Source organism: Cucurbita maxima, unplaced genomic scaffold (genome assembly GCF_002738345.1).
Source record: "Cucurbita maxima cultivar Rimu unplaced genomic scaffold, Cmax_1.0 Cma_Scf00004, whole genome shotgun sequence".
Lineage (NCBI taxonomy): Eukaryota > Viridiplantae > Streptophyta > Magnoliopsida > Cucurbitales > Cucurbitaceae > Cucurbita > Cucurbita maxima.
Window position 1 is genome coordinate 4,855,809 of NW_019272020.1, and position 19,209 is coordinate 4,875,017.

At 35.5% G+C, this 19,209-nt stretch overlaps 3 protein-coding genes and 1 long non-coding RNA gene across 6 annotated transcripts; 2 read left to right on the forward strand and 2 right to left on the reverse strand.

The window, feature by feature from the left end:
• Positions 1 to 2,082: 2,082 nt before the first annotated feature.
• Positions 2,083 to 3,258, forward strand: LOC111478150 (dof zinc finger protein DOF3.6-like). The gene is made up of 2 exons (XM_023122283.1): positions 2,083 to 2,586; positions 2,777 to 3,258. Exons 1-2 carry the CDS (start codon positions 2,172 to 2,174, stop codon positions 3,100 to 3,102), a joined length of 741 nt encoding a protein of 246 aa, XP_022978051.1. The 5' UTR covers positions 2,083 to 2,171; the 3' UTR covers positions 3,103 to 3,258.
• A 2,673-nt stretch (positions 3,259 to 5,931) lies between these two features.
• On the reverse strand, positions 5,932 to 7,970 carry LOC111478151. Its single transcript, XR_002717412.1, has 2 exons — positions 7,776 to 7,970; positions 5,932 to 6,403 (listed from the first exon to the last, which is right to left on the reverse strand). It is a non-coding gene; the product is annotated as an uncharacterized LOC111478151 (long non-coding RNA).
• Positions 7,971 to 8,900: 930 nt separating this feature from the next.
• On the forward strand, positions 8,901 to 12,579 carry LOC111478147 (putative E3 ubiquitin-protein ligase XBAT31). Of its 3 annotated transcripts, none has more exons than XM_023122278.1 (8): positions 9,164 to 9,343; positions 9,429 to 9,488; positions 9,607 to 9,678; positions 9,781 to 9,902; positions 9,981 to 10,121; positions 10,217 to 10,324; positions 11,422 to 11,680; positions 11,871 to 12,579. In XM_023122278.1, exons 1-8 carry the CDS (start codon positions 9,164 to 9,166, stop codon positions 12,258 to 12,260), a joined length of 1,332 nt encoding a protein of 443 aa, XP_022978046.1. In that variant the 3' UTR covers positions 12,261 to 12,579. The 3 variants fall into 3 exon arrangements, with proteins under 3 accessions (XP_022978047.1, XP_022978046.1, XP_022978048.1); XM_023122280.1 differs by having other exon boundaries at positions 9,261 to 9,343; positions 9,607 to 9,694; XM_023122279.1 differs by lacking the exon at positions 9,607 to 9,678 and having other exon boundaries at positions 8,901 to 9,343.
• Positions 12,580 to 13,432: 853 nt separating this feature from the next.
• On the reverse strand, positions 13,433 to 18,104 carry LOC111478144 (WD repeat-containing protein 44-like). The gene is made up of 7 exons (XM_023122272.1): positions 16,467 to 18,104; positions 16,296 to 16,386; positions 16,060 to 16,217; positions 14,940 to 14,991; positions 14,754 to 14,833; positions 14,574 to 14,667; positions 13,433 to 14,489 (listed from the first exon to the last, which is right to left on the reverse strand). Exons 1-7 carry the CDS (start codon positions 18,027 to 18,029, stop codon positions 13,762 to 13,764), a joined length of 2,766 nt encoding a protein of 921 aa, XP_022978040.1. The 5' UTR covers positions 18,030 to 18,104; the 3' UTR covers positions 13,433 to 13,761.
• Positions 18,105 to 19,209: the final 1,105 nt, after the last annotated feature.

Sequence of the window (19,209 nt, forward strand, 5' to 3'; positions counted from 1 at the left end):
CACAATCATACTATCTTTTAATAAATATTGGTTAAATAAATAAAAATACTACTGAATTTTATAATATTTTATTTTATTTAAAAAAAATCAACTTTTAATGATTTGAACACAATCTAAGATTAAAAAAATGGTATGGATTTGAACATAATTAACTACGAAATTGAAGAGTAATTTTAGAAATGATTTATGAGTTAGGAAAATAAAAAAGGAGTAATGCAATAAAATGGTATTAAAATAGATACTTGGTAGGGAGAGAGAGTTGAAGAGATTGGGTTGCAAATCCATGGACATAACTAACTTACTATTGGGCCAGAAGTGGGTCCTACCAACTAACTCAAGCCCAATATTAAAGCCTAAACCTAGGCCCATGTGAGTTCCCAGCCTCCCTTTCACTTATTACCAAAATAATAATAATTAGCAATTTTTGAGTTTAGTAAGATTCCTATGGTTTGAAGACTTTACCATAATAATACTAATTTCATTTCTATGGTTTGAAGGGAATTTATAAATTTTACACTTTTATCTCTAAATTTTTATTAGATTATTTTAGAAAGAATGGAATTAAATTAATTTTCAAGATTATTAGAAAAACCACATCTTAATTATTTAACATTAGTTAACGAAAATTAAAATTAAGGACCAAAAGTTAGTATTAGTGATAATTCAGAGATAAATATGTAAAATATAAAAATTTAGAGAATGAAAATTATTCTTCAAATTTAGATATCTAATTTTTTATAGTATCCATCAAATATTCAATCTAACACATTCATATAATAAATAAATAAAATTATTTATTGATTGATTTATTTATTTGCATATAGTTCTTTAATGTATTAGTGGTGGCCATGTGGTGGTACAGCTTTCCATTAAATTCCCATGTAAATATTTGAAAAAAAGTAAATTAAAATTTAGGATTAAGATTTCGACATTTATCTAAATTATATATTTAGGCTTTCAAAATTCGATTACACTTTTTTTTTCGAAATATTTAAATAAAAAAGAGTAAAAACAAACAAAATTAGAGATTAAAAATTAATCAAATATGAGTGAGACCCCAAGCATATAATTTTTTTATATCCAAAATAAAAATAAAAGTTGGATTTTAAACAAGAAAAAGAAAAAAGCAAAAATAATGTTCCTTATTTTCAGAGGAATCTCAGTCCCTCATAATAAATAAATAAATAAAATAAAATAAAAGAAATAAAAGAAATCAATGAAGCAAGGATCCATTTAATATTATTACTTAAAATAATTATTTTATTGAAATTTAAATAGAAACACTTGCAATAAAGTTTTATTCTTCTTATTATTATTGGTCTGAAAATAATGACCCACATGACCCATGTGTGATAAAGGTTCATGTGGTCAGGTCCTTCACCTTTTGTAAGAGCCCCAAAGCCCTAAAGCGACACCCTTTAATTTTAAGTTCATTTATTATTTTCCTCTATTCTTTCCAATTTTGTCCCTTCAAATTCTAAATCACTTCATATAATTTGGTCATTTTCTTAACAATAAATCATTTCCTAATTAGTTTTATTTTTAATAAAAAGAATAACCACCGTCACCAATAGAATCGCCCACTAGGTTCATTTGTGGATATTAAGTCGAATATACAAATAAATTATACTATCATGGTGCATGCTCTGTGTCACCTTCGTACTTGCTCTAGACGTGTTGTCTATGTCACATGCCGAATGTCTCAGTCATGCTTGTCCATGACCACATTCCCGTTCCGAACCCTTTTTACATGTTTTTACTATTTTATGTTGTGTCAATACGAAGATATATATCACTTTTCACTAAAATCATGTCTATATCCATCATGGTTAAAATGTTACAAAATATACTATAAAGAAAATATGACTAGTCGTTACTTTTTACTATTTTATGAGGCTCAAACTTACGTCGACGTTATCGATAAAATCTGAATTTCTCAGACATGTTCGTTGGATTAGAATAAGTGCTACATAATTATTGTTGATTGTGACCCTACTTATTGATTAAGAAACAAGGGAGCTTCTCCATCACAACCCTAAAAAAACAAAGCAATAATTAGAAAAAGAGAAAATTGGTGAGAATGTATTAAGTATAATGACATGAAACTTTCTCTCTCCCCCTCTTTCCCTCTCTCTCTCTAAAAACCCATCAAAGCTTTTACAAACCCATCAATGGTGTTTCCCTCTCACCCATCTAATTATCTTGATCCAACAACCCATCAATGGCAACACCAAACCCCAACCCATCAATCTGGGACCAGTTTTCAGCTGGTGTCGCCGCCACGGGCGCCGCCACAAGTCCGCCCCGAGTCGATGGTGGATCGTGCCCGAATGGCGAACCTGCCGGTGCCGGAGACAGCCCTGAAATGTCCAAGATGTGAATCAACTAACACAAAGTTTTGTTATTTCAACAACTATAGCCTCTCTCAGCCACGCCACTTTTGCAAGACCTGCCGTCGCTACTGGACCCGAGGTGGCGCCCTTAGAAGTGTCCCCGTCGGCGGCGGCTACCGCCGGAATAATAAAAGAACCAAAAGTACCTCTAAATCTCCGGTTAACTCACAATGCCAACCGACTACTACTACGGGTACTTTCTTATACGAACTCATGATATGTTCAATTATTATTTAGATCTAAAAAGTTACCGACTTTAATTATTGAATATTTTTATTTTTCAATAATATGTGGAGACGAAGGTTCGAAAATTTAATATTTTGGTCGAGATTATTATAATTTCACGAGTAAATTAAATTAAAAAAAATTACATCAAATTTCAGAGCTTTCAGGAGGAGAAACAATGAGATTAAATTACATACAAAATGAAGGAGTTATGAATTCAACTCATCCCCCCATTGGGATAACAAGCTTCTTAGGGTTTGATCAAATTCAATGGCGGCCACAGCTTCAGCTACACCGAGCGCAGCCAGCTCGGTTGCTCGGAAACGGTGGTGGTGGCGACGATGCATCGTCGAGCTATAGCATTGTCGGGAAGATGGAAGCCGAAGATGGAGAACATCATGTGAATGTGGGAAAGCCATTTTGGGATCGCCATTATTGGAATGCTTTTAATCCTTCATCTTCTTCTTCCCATTCACAAGTATGAGGGTTTGATGATCTTCATCATTTTTCTTTCATTAACAACTTTCGATGTTTATTTTTTCTTCGTAAATTAGGGTTTCATGCTGAAGAACTCTTTTGGGTCGTTTTTAAATGTGAAGAGAGTGCTTCGATTTATGTATTCGATTGTGTTTTTCGTAAAGTTTAAGCTTTAGATTTAACATATCCGCTCGTAAAAAATCTCGAGCCTGATCTCTCGTGAGGAGACGAAGATGTTATAGATTCATAATATTATTGTTTTTTTCGTATTTAATTTATGAGTGTTTTAGAAAATTATAAATGAAAACAATTTTTATAAATTTTAGATATATCTAAAAGAAAATAAAAAAATTAAGCCTAAAGATATAAATAATAAATGAAAATAATTGTAATAAGACACTTTTTTAATCCTTTTTATGACTAACGCACTGGTTTGAAACGAGGAAGATAATCAAAGTTTTACTTTTACCTCCAAACTGATTGGAAATAAAGTTCTAATTTGGTCGTATTTTTCAAGAAAAACAGTAAATTAATAATAATTACTGTTTTTTTTTCTCTTCTGGTTAATCTAGAAAAGTTTAATGGCTTATACCCTACATAATTACTTAATCATGACTGAATTATTAAAAACATAAAAACAGACTTAAAAATTTATGTTTTATTTAAAAAATATATATAAACTTTTAAAAATTTTTTTTTTTAAAAAATAAGGTGACTATTAATTCGGATAAAAATAGTTAATACTTTGTTTAAAAAATAACTTTAAATTTTTAATAATGTTTTAAAAAAAATTTACTTATTGAAACTTTGAAAAATTTAAGAGTATTTTTAAGATAAAATATAGAATAACTTTCCTAATATATTTGGTGTGATATAGGTTTCAAAATGTTGAAAATTATTGAGAGTGAGTCCCACATTGATTAATTTAGTGGAAGATCACGAGTTTATAAGTGAGAAATAGTATCTCCATTTGAATAAGACATTTTGAGAAGTTCAAAGCAATATGATACAATTGTGGAGAGATTTGATTTCTAACAAGGTATGTGCAGATTTGCACAAAACTTTTAATAGTGGTTAATAAATTTCTAAAATTTTCAATTTCGTGTCTAACAAATTCTTGACTTATTTCTTTTAAACTCAACCATCTATTACTTCTTTATCTTTTGAGTTGTTTTGTCGTACAAGGCCTTTGGTCTCTATCCGGACAAGATAAAAAAAATGAGATCACTTCATATGGACTCGTTGAGAATGTTTTTGTTCTAATTTATGATCTATTAAAGGTAGAAGACGTTCTATTGGTATCCTCACGAATAGAGAAAGATTACCGTGGATTTGATAATAATCGAGTGACATTGATTTTTGGAAGGAAACGGAGAAAAGATATGAAAAGTTAAAAAATTTGAAGAAAAGAAAAGTAATTTTGCATTGATGTGATTTGTAGTAAATAAATGGGTAACATAAAGGCCTAAAGTTTGTCAGGTTGAGTAAGACCAAAAGCATTCAAAAGTGATAATCTTTAAAAAGCCACTGATTTTGGGCAAAAAACAGTGCACCAAAATCTTATCTTTTTTATTTTATTTTTGGGTTCAGTGCTTCAATTAAAACTGTTTTATCATTCCAAATTTCATTAACATATAAACGTCATCTTTGCTTCAACCAAAAGTTTATTATTATTTCATCCACTTACTAATAATTAGACTAAGTCATAAAAATCCTCATAAACTTTATTGTTGAGCAAAAAATTAACACAACGTTGACTTTAAAATAACATCGTGGTGATAAGTCTTAAATTTTTATCCTAAATTCTAACAATTTTCTACCAAAAATACTTTTGAAACGTTCATGAAAGATCAATAGTAATACTGCAAATTCTAAAAAGTACCATTAATTTAAAGAAGTATTTTTTTTATAATAGTCTAAATATTATTAATATAAAGTTAATATAAAAATATCTATTAAAATTAAAGAAAGTAGAATAGAATAAGACTTGAAATACTCTAATCAAACTAATATTCAAGCATAAATCTTGAAACAAGATGTGTAATTAGGTTGGAAATAGATTATCACAAAGTTAAGAAATTAAATTTATAATTTATCTTTATTTATTTTAATAAAAATAAATAAAATAAACTAAGTTATGGAGAAGTTAAGAGATTTAAAAAAATAAGTTAAATTAGGTGGGTAGTAAAAAATGGGAAACCTAGGAAGGTGGTCGGTCAAAAGAGGGACTTTGGGTGCGATTGGGAAGAGAATGTCGGAGGCTTTTGGCGGATATCGACGCGCCATAGTGGGCTGCGCTTTACACGCATCACGAAAAGACAAAGCTTTCTTTTGTCAGTATCTCGACTTTTTTTTTTTTTTTTTTTTTTTTTTTTTTTTTTTTTAATTTTCATCACTGTGGCCCACATCTCATCAGCCCCACGCTCCATCCCACTGATCTGATCGCAACCTACACGAGCATATTTCTCTCCTTCTTTCTTCTTTCCTAGTTACTCTCAAACATGTCCATGTCTGTAACAGTCAAAGTCCACGGTCAGTAAGTATTATGCGTTTTAGTCCATTATATATCGTTATCGTTTAAAATGTATCTACTAAGAAGAGTTTCTCCACTTATATCAGGAATGCTTCGTTTTCTTCTCTAACCAATGTAGAAACTCACAATCCACTTCCTTAGGATGCCAGCGTCCTCGCTGACACATTGCACGATGTCTGGCTCTAATACCATTTGTAACAGCCCAAGTCTACCGCTAGTCAATAACGTTCTTTTTGAACTTTCCCTTTTGAGCTTTCCCTCCAAGATTTTAAAACGCATCTACTAAGAAGAAGTTTCTACACCTATATAAAGAATATTTCATTTCACTCTGCGTGGAATGTCACAATGTCTTTAACTGAGTAATGGTAATGGAAGCTACCTTTCTAACTCTACCCACTATTCCTTGCTTTAAAGATTCCAGCCATTTCCTGCATGAAAATGGATGCAAGACAACAGCTAAAGTCGATACATACCGAGTTACTGAAGTCGGTTGTTAAACATGGAAGGACTGAAGTTTTTGCTACCGCGTGCATCATTACTGATTGTTGAAACAAAAATCAGTCTTTAAACTACATATCAAAATCCTATTTGTGATTGTGATTCCACAAGCAGACCTAAACCAGCTGATAGAACTCTTCAGGAAAAAGGGTGTCAATGAACTAAATCAGCAGCTGAAAGGAAGATGTAATTTACTTGGTATCGGTGAGCCGACCGAGAGAACTCCATCTTTGATAGAATCATTCCATGCCTTCAATGGCACTAGCAAGAATCAAGTCTGTAGATCAAAACAAATAGACGAGTGAAGTTAGGGACAATGAAACATAGTAGTATTGCAATTGAGTCCCAGAAGTAAAAAAAACAGGAACGGTGAGTATCCCACATTGGTTGGGGAGGAGAACGAAATATCGTTTATAAGGGTGTGGAAACCTTTCCTTAGGAGACGCGTTTTAAAAACCTAGAAGAGAAGTCCGAAAGGGAAAGCTCAAATAGGACAATATTAGCTAGAGGTGGACTTGGGCCGTTACAGGAACACTGCCAGACTAGAACCAGAAATGTATAAGAAGCATTCTATTCATTAACAAAGCAGTAAGCAAAAAGGAGGAAGGATAGGATAGGATACTCTCCTCATAAAAGTTGCCGCAGACACTTGAAAATGAATCTAAAGATGAGTAATTACAAAAGAATTGGCATAGGAACCAGAAACTAATTCAGAACCCAAAAACATCATAAGTTCCTCAATTTCTCATCCCACTCATGGATCAATCTTCAAATGTAAGGGTTAATTTCCAACCATCATATCCAATCCATAACCATCATCCACAGAGTAAAACCTTCTTTCTAACACCACCAAAAAGATTTGTTATAACGGGTCAAACTCACTACTGGTAGATATCGTCCTTAAGTTTTTTCCTTCCAAGCTTGCTTCCCCTCAACGTTTTTAAAATGCGTCTGTTAAGAAGAGATTATAGATTTTTAAAACGCGTATGTGAGATCCCACATTGGTTAGAGAGGGGATGAAACACTCTTTATACGGGTGTGGAAACCTCTTCCTAGCAGATGCGTTTTAAAAAATCTTGAGAGGAAGTCTGAAAGGGAAAGCTCAAAGAAGACAATATCTGCTAGCAGTAGACTTGAGCTAACAAGAGATCTTGAAAAAACAAAATCGAAAGACCTCCAGATTTTCTCCCGAGGTTAGAGGCATCCTTGAATGGTTTCTTGTTTTACACTGATCATTGTTAACTTAATTTATTTGCAAGAGATGCAATTTCAGGTGGAATTATATTTTCAAACTTTATGATGTTTGCAATTAAATGAATCTCATTAGTCATCTCAAGAAATACATACTGAGATGAAAACTCTAAAGGAAAAAATAGGGTCTCTAAATACAATATAGCTAATGGTTTTGAAGCTAAGGAAACATTCTTAAAGGTTAGTAAGCAATACAATCAAATAAGCAATCTCTGGAATAATGAACACATTGAAACCACCATGAAGTCAATAACATTCAATGAGTTCATTATTCCAGATCTTCCAATCCTCTTCTCTCCTATTCATCCAAACTACTATATATATGTGTGTGTGTGAGTAAGAACAAGCTATCAGATTCTGATCAGAAAAAAAGAAGCTCATTAGAAGATGAAGCAAACCTCTAAAGTCTGAAACACGACTGATCCAGAAAATGAGACACTCCGTTATGCACCGGATTCTGATGAGATTAACGTGAAGCGAAGCTCTGAAGTCCGAAATCAATTTGGCTCGCCTCTGGAGAGTAGAAATCAGGAGATTTTTTACGGAAGAGCGCTTTCGTGAGAGAGGCCGGGAGAAGGGCTCAGTCGTGCGCATTACTGCTCGGCTCACACTGCATTTTGGGCTTGGGCTGCTCTGCCTAAGATTTTGGACCTTCAATTTTCACTAAATAACACTTTAGTTTAATAAAATTTAAGATTTATTATATTTAGTTTACTAAAGATTTATAAATTGTAGTACTAAAATTGCTGAGATTAGAGGTTTTTTTATATTAGAAAGGGTAGCTCGAATATTTTGTCATCACAAGTATAGTTCAACGATAATTGACATATACACTTGTGAGATCCCATATTAATTGGAGAGGAGAACGAATTATTCCTTATAAGGGTATGAAAAACCTTTATCTTATAGACACGTTTTAAAACTGTGAGGATGACAACAATATGTAACAGGTTAAAGCGAACAATATCTACTAACGCTTAGTGGGCTTGGGCTGTTACAAATGTCATCAGAGCCAGTCACTGGGTTATGTGACAACAAGTACGTTGGGCCCCCAAGAGGAGTAGATTGTGAAATCCCACATCGGTTGGAGAGGAGAATGAAAACATTTCTTATAAGAGTGTGGGAAACCTCTTATAGTAGACGTTGGGCCCTCCAAGGGGAGTGAACTAAGAGTGGATTGTGAGACCTCTCCCTAGTAGATGTTGAGCCCTCTAGAGGAGTGTATTGTGCCACATCGGTTGAAAACCTCTCCCCAATAAATACTAGGGCTTGCAGAGGAAGTGGATTGTGAGATCCCACACCAACACAAAAATTTGTTCATAGCGTATTTGGTTAGACCATACACCAACACAAAGCTTGGCTCGAAAAATAATATCTATTAAAATTTTAAGAAATGAATGAGTATTATATGCATTTGAAAACTTGTCGCCGTAAAAGTTTGAGGTCACCAACCGATCCATCCAGTAATGGACTTAAAATCTGTGTTCTTTTTGCTTCAATAAAATAACCAAAAGAAACAGCACTCGTATTCATGGCGGAAGGGGTCAAATTCCGCGATCGATAGTCATAAATTTCACACAAAAGGGTCAAGCCAAGCAGTCGAAGAAGGCCCACTCCCCACGATTTTCTTCCGAAGAAATTTCCCTTTCACAATCAGCGTTTAGCAGCAGCAACAACGCCCAATCCACCAGCAAAACGACTCCGGCAAACCACCACACGTGGTGGCGCGTGAATCAGTTGCTGGGCACATCTCCATGTGCTGACGGCTGAATCCGGCCGGGAGGTGATGGGTCAGGGCCCGAGCTGCGGCGAACGCTTTGAAAATGGCCTGTTCCGAGCTGTGCAGAATGGGGATTTGGAGCTCGTTGATGCTATGGTAAGGACCGATCCAACTGTCTTGGAACAGACCACTCCTCGTATGAAGATGTCTGCTCTGCACATCGCAGCTGCTTATGGTCAGATCGAGGTGGTTCGCGATTCTTACCGTTTTTTTTTTCTTGTTTGGTGAATCACGAACATTTGTATCTGATGGGGTTTTGCTGTCTAATCAGATTCTTTCTATGCTCTTAGAACGGTGTGTGAATCCTGATGTTTTGAATTGCAATAAACAGGTAATGATTTCATGTGTACTTCTTGTTTTGGTTTTCCAATGAATCAATTTGCGCTCTCATCACTGAAATTGGATATAATCTTTGAACATGTTCTTGATTTGGATTACGATTGAGCTAGACCCCATTAATGCTGGCTACAATGAATGGGAAGATATCATGTGTGCAGAGACTTATTGAAGCAGGAGCAAACGTTTGTGTCCCAATTTGTATGATTTATTGAATGTTCTTGGTGTATGCTTAATTCAATTACAAAGTAATCATTAACAATGTGTTGTTTTTATGATCTCAATAGATTCTGATGTTTGATTCTCTAAACCGACGAACCTGCCTGCATTATGCTGCTTATTATGGTCACTCAGATTGCTTAGAAGCTATAATTTCAGCTGCTCATTCAGATCCAGTAGCAGCCACTTGGTCAGTTTCTCATTGCCTCAGATCTTGATCTTCTGTATTTTGATGGTTTACTTACCTTGAAGTCGATGTCGTTGGCAGGGGATTTCTCAGATACGTGAACATTCGAGATGGAGGTGGTGCTACGCCATTGCATATAGCTGCACGACGTAGACAGCCACGGTGCGCTCAGATCCTTTTGGCGAATGGCGCTCTTGTTTGTGCTTTAACTTGTGGTTATGGGTATATATCTAAGCAGATTGTGATGTAGATTGTATTTGTATTTGTATTAGCTCATGTTTCATTAAAATCAAGAGAGGTACATTGATTTGCTGCAGCTATCCGGGGAGTTCGCCTCTTCATCTGGCTGCTCGGAGTGGTTCTTTAGAATGTGTTCGGGAATTGCTCGCGGGGGGAGCAGAAAGATTACAAGTGGATGCAGCTGGGTAAGGTTTAGCAAGTTCTATGAATTGCTCAATCTTTTTTTGCAGCTATACTGTGACGTTGACCTGCCTATTTGTTAATTTGTATCCCTCATTTGTTGAGCTCTTTTTCCAAGTTCTAAGGCGTTCGACTCATGGGTTAGGCTTGTATAGTTTGACATTGTGAAACTTAAGCCTTCACTAGTAAGTGAGTAAAAAGTTCAAACCATCGGAGCCGATAATCTATATCAGCCCAAGTCCATTGCTAATAGATATTGTCTGCTTTGGCCCGTTACGTTTTGCCGTCAACCTCACGGTTTTAAAACGTGTCTAGTAGGGAGAGGTTTCCACACATTTATAAGGAATGATTCGTTCCCCTCTTCAACCAATGTAGGATCTCACAATCCACCCCCCTTAGGGGCCCAATGTCCTCGTTAGCACACTGTCTGGTGCTTGGCTCTGATGCCATTTATAATAGCTCAAGCCCACCACTAATAGATATTGTCTACTTTGGTCCGTTACGTATTGTTGTTAGCCTCACGGTTTTAAAATATGTCTAATAGGGAGAGGTTTCCACACTCTTATAAGGAATGTTTTGTTTCCCACTCCGACCAATGTGAGATCTCACAATCCACCTCCTTGGGGGCCAGTGTCCTTGCTGGCACACCACCCAGTGTCTGGCTCTGATACCATTTGTAACAATCCATGCCCACCGCTAACAGATATTGTCCGCTTTGACCTGTTATGTATCACAATCAGCCTCAAGGTTTTAAAACGCGTTTACTAGGAAGAGGTTTCCACACCCTTATAACGTCCTCCTCTCCAACCGATGCAGTCTCACACAATCCCATAATCTACACAAATCCAAACTACAAAAAAACTCAAACTTCTAAAGCCCACAACTTTGGCTACACACTTTGATACCTCGATTCATCCGAAAACTTCAAGAGATTTTTCATTATGAAGAAGAATCTACTTGGTTTGAAATCATGAACTTGTGAATCAAATGATTATAAATACTCAATAACCTTAACCTTCTAGGACAACAGCATCCTGGCAAGTTGCTGCTCACATTCAGTCACAATTTCTTTGAAAATTTAACTGTCAATGCTTGATTGCAGGAGAATACCCTACACGGTCGCTATGAAGCGCAAGAATCGGGCATGCGCTGCCTTGCTGAATCCTTCAGCAGCAGAACCTCTTGTTTGGCCATCAAAACTGAAGTTCATCAATGAGCTAAATCAAGAAGCAAAAGCTCTGTTAGAGAGAGCCTTGGTGGAAGCAAACATGGAGAGAGAGAAGGCCATATTGCAGCAGATTTCCTGCTCACCTCCATCTCCTTTACAATCTGATGTTGAGTTGGATGATGCAGAATCCGAGGTAATATCGATCTTAGCTATATTATATTTAGGCCAGGTAATATCCATATACCCGAAAACACGAAAAACACAGAACGAAACATTGTTATGCTATAGTTGACTAAACTATAGCACGATGTAAAGATATGATATTGTTGTCTCAAACTGCACGCACTTCGATTCTTATATTCGCTTGTGGAAATTTCAAACAGGGATGCAATGTCGAGTTATGCTGCATATGCTTTGAACATGTCTGCACTTTAGAGGTCCATCCTTGTGGTCATCAAATGTGTGCGCCTTGCACCCTAGCTTTATGCTGTTACAAGAAGCCAAATATCTCGAGCAATAGTCCTACTGCCCCGCTTTGCCCTTTTTGTCGAGGCAGCATTACGCAACTACTCGTGGCCAAGATCAAGGTGACTGATAATGCAGAATCTGAGATTAGTTCATCAAAACAAAGGCGATCGAGAAAGTCGAATTTCAGTGAGGGGAGCAGTAGCTTCAAGAGCTTATCTGCTTTGGGGTCATTAGGGAAGATTGGTGCCCAAAGTACAGGAAGGTTTTCGGTTGAATGTGACGGGGAGGTCGATAAGAGTTTCTAAGTTGGCATCTTCAGCTCGGGATCTTGTTCGAGCTAAGCTGATTATCGAGTTGATATAAGAATCTTGGATATGGGAAGAACAGCAATGTTTATGTTCACTATATCTACAAAAATCTACTTGAATGCCTATGAAGCCCGAGACGCTTCGTAGGTGATCGAATCTATGGTCGTCATTTTGTTCGTAGGTCATGAATGCTTGTTTGAGTACTTATGTTCTTGAGTTCTAATAAGGCTTTGCTCATTGATTCAATCATAGCCACTTTTGAGAGGTAGATCTGATCATTTTTCCCTATTCATATAGAAAGGCATTAATCAACGGAGATTTAACTGCCATGATAATTAATCGAAGTTCTATAATATATCTACCATGATATATATATATATATATATTACATGTATTAAATGCTATATTTAGTAGTTGTCACATCATAATTATTAAAACATAAATAAATAAAATAAAGTTGTCGTGTCATGTGACATGTCAAAAAAGCGAAAATGTGGGAAATATTGTTCTTTATTCTACATTTTTTAATAATTAATCCCAACTACATTAGATATTTTGTTTAGAAAACAAAACTTAAACTAAATCACGTCATAAATGTTTTTTTTAAAAACACTTTTTGATCCTTTGATTATCCTAACTTTTAATAATTTTGCCCCAATTTAATCGTCGTGTAACAACTTAATATCTTTTAAAATGATTTGACTTTTTTTTTTTAAATAATATTAGGTGGAATTTCAAATTTGATTTCTTATACTTTTTAAAGATAAATAATATTTATAATTTGATAAAACTCTGGGCCCTTCACCGTTCTCCATTCAAAGCCCTTCACCTGTTTGACACTGAGTCACTTTTGACTAGATCTTTGAGACACAATATTAACAAAGTACTCATGACACTGAGTCATTTTGACTAGATTTTTGAGACACAATATTTTTATTCTGACACTTGAGGGTTGTATTGACATGACTAAGTTAAGAGAATGACAACAGTTCTCTATCTTTGATACTGAAGAACATATATTTTTTTAGTTAGCTAACTTATGGCTTCTTTCAACGATATTCTAAGGTGAACATTGTTCTTATAATATCCATTGGCCAAATCCTGTATAAGCATCCTCAAATTCTGGATAAACCTGTTGTGCTGCCTAAGATATTATAGGACAGAATTGCCTGAATTTATCCATAGTTATAAGCATTCTAGTACAAAAAAACATAATGTAATAATGTTGAATGCCAAAAATTGTTGGCAGGTAGGGTACATTTACTATACTTTCTGAAGTTCATATTTGCTGTATTTAACAATCTACAAATACAGCAGCTTTAGCCTTTGAAACAAACCTCCCGGCAGCTTGTATTTTAGCCCTATATATGTATCAGAGAACTCCATCCTAGTATACTGAGTTCACTGGAAGAGTTGTATATGGTAAAACTAGAACCAAATTCCCAATCCTATGGAGATCGCCATGGGAATTTGTTTGGTCGCCAATCAATTTACTCTTCTAGGCTGTTGGCCAGAAATTGGTCTGTCGTCCAATCCTACGTGGCAGTCCAAAATTTTGATAGGCTCTTATTTCACCTCCCAGCCCAGCAGTCACAATGACCAATCCCCATGCGGTGGCTGGGATGGCATGATGTCCATGGCTATTACCGACATCAAACCAAGACCAAGTGGAAGGCCAGGAGGAAGACGATGAGCTGTTGATAGCAGCAGAAGAAATAGAAGGCGAATCGCCTGACCTGATGGAAGGTGATGGAGTGAGCGATTCGCCAGTTTTGGAATCTGAGCGAGTCACCTGAGCTGGCTGCTGTGGCTCCTCATCTGGAGGAGTTGTTGAGGCAGTATTATTCTCTGCAGCATTGTTGTTTTTCTTTGGTAGAGGTGGCAGCTGTTTCTTACTATTTCCAACCGAGCTGCCTTCTTCTCGAGTTGGTGAGCTGCAGGCTGAAGCTGACTGCGATGGGCAGCGTTTGGAATTTCTTTTCGAGTTCATTTGCGACAACTGAGGCTCGCCGTTGATCATGCCAGGCCATGCAATTGCTACAGAAACATCTTTACAAGGGAAGTGTTCATAACCTCTAGTTGCTATCAAACTTTTCTTTCCAGAATTTGAATTTCGTGGCTCCTCTCTTCTCCATACAAAAACTTGAGAATCTTCACTTGCACATATCACATATTTCCCATCTTGACTGAACGATGCTGTAAGTTGGCTGTTTGTGTTTCGGAAGCCTAATATCCAACAATATCAGTTCTATGGTAAACAGGCCATTTTAAGATGAACTTTGAGTAATTTCCATCCAAGAGTTATCTTACCTCTGAATCTTTGAGTAATTTCGGTGCCTTCCAAGATTCGAATTCGAGAATCAGCAGAGGTAACCAGCACTTCAGTGGGGCTCCCTGGAACAAACTGTTCAGGTACCAAGTTATTGCAGCATTAATTTAGTTAGTGTAGCAAATAATAAATGGAGGCTAGAAGAAGATAGGCATAATTACTTGGAAACCAGTGATCTTTTTTCCCTGGGCCTTCTTTTTGCTTTGCACATCAACTTGGTGCTTTTGTTCTAACTTGGAATCTATACTCCAAATAATACTGGTAAGTTAACTTAGAACAAAATCAATTATTATTATTATTGTTATCGTTATCGTTATAGTTAATCGATTGGAATTTAATATCTATACCCTCTATGGTGTACGTTCGGCAAATCCCCTTATGTGAACCTATTATGGCACCCTGCAGAAGCACAAGCATGATTTAGGCCGACTGTACATCTAACATTATTCACCAAGACGAATATGACTCAAAAGAAAGGGGGAAAATTGTCTACAATAATAATTGCATATGTGTCGATGAAAAGAAATATATACATGTATGTATACACAATGTGCCATAAATATCTATATACATCATTCATGAAGTATACACAATCTTATTTATATAAATAAAAACAACCCACTTAAATTTTCAAATTTGACCAAGTTGAATCTATGTTGCTCATACCTGAGCACATGAACTACTCAACAACAAACATTAGAAAACATTTTGATTTTTTTTTTAATTCAAGTACTGATTTAATCTTACAACTTAAGTTTATAACAATAATTTAATGTATTTTTTTTAGCCATCCCTGTACAGTTACTTTCAACGTGACAATTTTAATGATTTGGTTATTTCTACCATAAAAAAATAAGTTCAATTTTTTAAAAATTTATTAATGCACTTCAACTTTAAAATAGTTTAAAGAAATATCCTTGTGAGCTTTTGCATAAAAATGGTTAGAATTTTGTTCACAAAATACTCTTAACATTAATATACCAACTGAAACTATCATTTAAGAAACTATTATTACAATTAAATTTCAATAGACTTAGACAAGAAAATTTTAACCCCTTTTTTCTCCTTAAAAAGATAAAAAGAAATATAAGATTTTTTTCATACATGACTCTACTTTTCTCTCTAATTTTATGAAAAGAAAAAAAACCTAAAGCGTCTTCCATGTTTGAAAAAAAAAATAATAATAATAACACAGTAGATACTTAAAATAAAATATTATTATTTTGAGATTTGTACTTTGGTTTTTAAAATTTCGAACCTATTTAATAAATCTCTAAATTTTCAATTTTAATGTTGCAAATTTTGCATGTATCTCAACAAATTTTAAAATTTCAGAAGTTAATTTCATTGTTAGATGAAAATTTAACTTTGGTGTATATTTAATTTTAAATTTATAATTAAACCATTTTGATAGAATGCAATAATTAAATGCAATGGAGAAATAAAGTTGAGGAGGAGGAGAGTAACCTGGGCATCGGGTGTATAGCAAGCGGCAGTGACCATTTCGTGAAGATCAGTCCAATCCACGACATATCGATCAGGGATGTTCCATATCCTCACCTTTGCATCAAGTGATCCACTGATGAACTGGTTATCATCCATCGGGTTGAACTGAATGCAGGTCACTATACAATAACAATAATTATATTCTTTTTACATAACTAAAAACAAAAAAACATGTAAGATTACTGAAAGAGTCTAACCATAATCGTTGTGGGCGAACATTTTTAAACAGCTTTTGGTTTCCATGTCCCACAGCCTTACAGTTTTGTCCATTGAAGATGAAAGCAGGAGCTAAAATTCCATCACCAACATTGGGGATTTTAGATTATTTGACAAACCAAACATGAAATAAAAAAATGTATGAAGCTGACCTGAGAATTAGAAGACCAAGAGAGATCAAGAATATCGTCAAGATGACCACTCAAAGAGCAGATTGGTTTATCGGAAAGGGAGAAAACAGATTCGGGAACATGAACATAATCAGGAATCACATTCCCTTTCCTGCTTCCAGAAAGCCCCTTTCCTTTCTTCCTCTTCTCGGATGGCAATGGAGAAGCATCTCCTGCTGCATTCCTATCAGGTGAGGGACAGAAATTTGGGTGGAGCGGCGTAAGGCTTCCTTCTTCGTTTGGTTTCATCGACATTACTTCGCATTCTTGCACTTCCCATACATGGATTATTCGATCCTCACCTCCACTAGCTAACAATTTGGCATCGCAACTGAATTTCAACGTCCAAATTGAGCCCTCATGCGCTTGAATTTCCTGACAGAAATGCAGCGCCGAAAGCTCCTTGTACGATCTGCCGCTCTGTCTCACTTTTACCCACTCTGACGACGACGGCGCCGCTGTGGAGGATGAAGGCGGAGAATTAGTCGATGATGCGTTCTTGCTAGGTTTTGAATCTAGCGCTTGAGAAAGTTCCTTTTCCCCCATTAAACCTGTCATTGAGCCCTTGATGTTCTTCAATAGAGCCGCTCCTCTTCTCTTACTCATTCTCAAGCTCTTCGATAACGAATTCATGTTGAGCTTCTTATCGCCAAAGAATCCGTTCCCTCTCCGCATCATTTCCTTCACCACCGATGAATATCCAACGCATTTCTCGAATTCCTCCATCGTAAGCTGCTTCCCTGTCTGAATATCGCTGAGACGATTCCACATTCCGTCTTGGTCGTATCCATTCACGATGAATTCATTTCCTGTATCCAGATTCTTGATCAGAAAAAATGAGCCGAATCTGTTGTTTGAGATCACGGTCGACAGTGTCGCACCGTGCCTAATCGTTTGTCCACATTCGTTCGCCGCAACTCTGATCGACTCAGGATAATTGCACATCCGAGCACTCGACGCCATTATCATCGAGTAAGTTCTCGTGAGGCGCTGCTTCGAGACATTTCCAATTAGTTCGTCTTTCCGTCTCTTGGTAAACGAGAATGTGTCAATATCTCCATCAGATCGCGAACGTACAAGCACGATCGGTAATGGCGTTTGCGATGCGTCTTGCTTCTGGTCCACATCAGGAGATTCGACGATTTCTGGCTGACAAACTTGGACGTCCTCAAGTAATTTCCTCGAAACCTCCCTCTGGATTTCTTTGCTCTGGATCCTCTGAAATTGTTTGCCACTATTCAGGCCCATTCCTTCGAGTAATCGCTTGCGACGTTCCGTAATCGATCCCGGTGCCGCCATCCAAATGTCGTATTCTGGCTTCATCGGTGTAGCCACCGCAAAGGCTCTGAAATCCTCGTGGTGTTTTGAGGAGACGACGGAGGCGAAGGACATTCTACTGTCTTCGAAATCGTCGTCGTCAGAAGAGGAAGCCAAATCCTCGGGCATGGCGCACGACATTCTCTCTATGGACTCGAAAAACCGGTCGTCGTCGTCATCATCCTGCAGTCCAGCCCAGTTCATCGTCATCGTCTTCTTGCGCTCCATTTTGGACGCCAGTGTGAATGAACTTGGAGGAGGAAGGAGGAAGGAGGAAGGAGGAAGCAGGAAGGAGGAAGGAGAAAATTCTTCTACTGGTATTTGACTTTTATTTACTTTTTCATTATTTATTTCTTTCTTTCTTTCTCATTCTTTTATTATTGCTTTTTTTTATATACAAAAAGTATTTTTTATTTTCTTTTTAATAAGGAAATAGGAAGAAAAGTGGAAGAGAGGAAATCAAGGGTTCATTTACCTTACAATTTCTTTTGGAGGAAAAAGAAACGGTCAACGGCATTTATTAGAGCCCTTCCTTTTTTTTCATTTTCTTCCTTTGTTTTTTTAATTTTCTTATTATCCATATTTAGCATCTATATGCTTTACATTTTTAAACATATATTTATTTTTTATTTTCAGTTTTTTTTTTAAATGATAATTAATTATTAATTAAGGAATTTATGTGAAATTATTTAAAATCTACATTTTAATATAATAATGATATTAATATGGGCTGAAATAATTTGGATTTTGCCCCATCTTTTTTTTGGACTTATAAGATTTTGGCCCATTTCCCACCCCACATTATTTAATTTTAAAAGATTCGACGACTCGATCAACTTATACTATCCAATTTAAATTTTAAAAGTTAGGATAAGTTAGTTTTTTTACTTTTTGATTTGGGTTCGATTGAATTTTTGAAAAATTGAAAATTTTAGTCAGGACTCGAAAATATAATTATAACTTTACCCTACCATACTCTTTAGTTTTTTATAAAGACTATGGATATTTGACGTTTATAATTGATGTTAATAATATGTTCTGAATAATAAAAGTTTGATATTTGAATTTTATGAGATTTCAGTTTTTAGCTAGCATAAGTATGATATTTAAAAAAAAAATACAATTCAATAACTCATATCAACTCAACCCGAAAATAGAGGGTTGGGTTGGGTTAGATTATGAATTTGAATCAATTCATTATTAATTTAATCCACTCGAAATTTTAGGTTGGTCCACTAAATTTTTCCAAACTAATCTATGTCCTCCCTTATTAATATCTTAATAAAAAATATATATTTAAACCCGCCAAACAAACACTCTAAACCTAAAGCTATAAATAAAAGTATTTATATAATTATATTTAAATATATAATTAAATTTATTGTAAGCCCGGTTGGAATGGACTTGA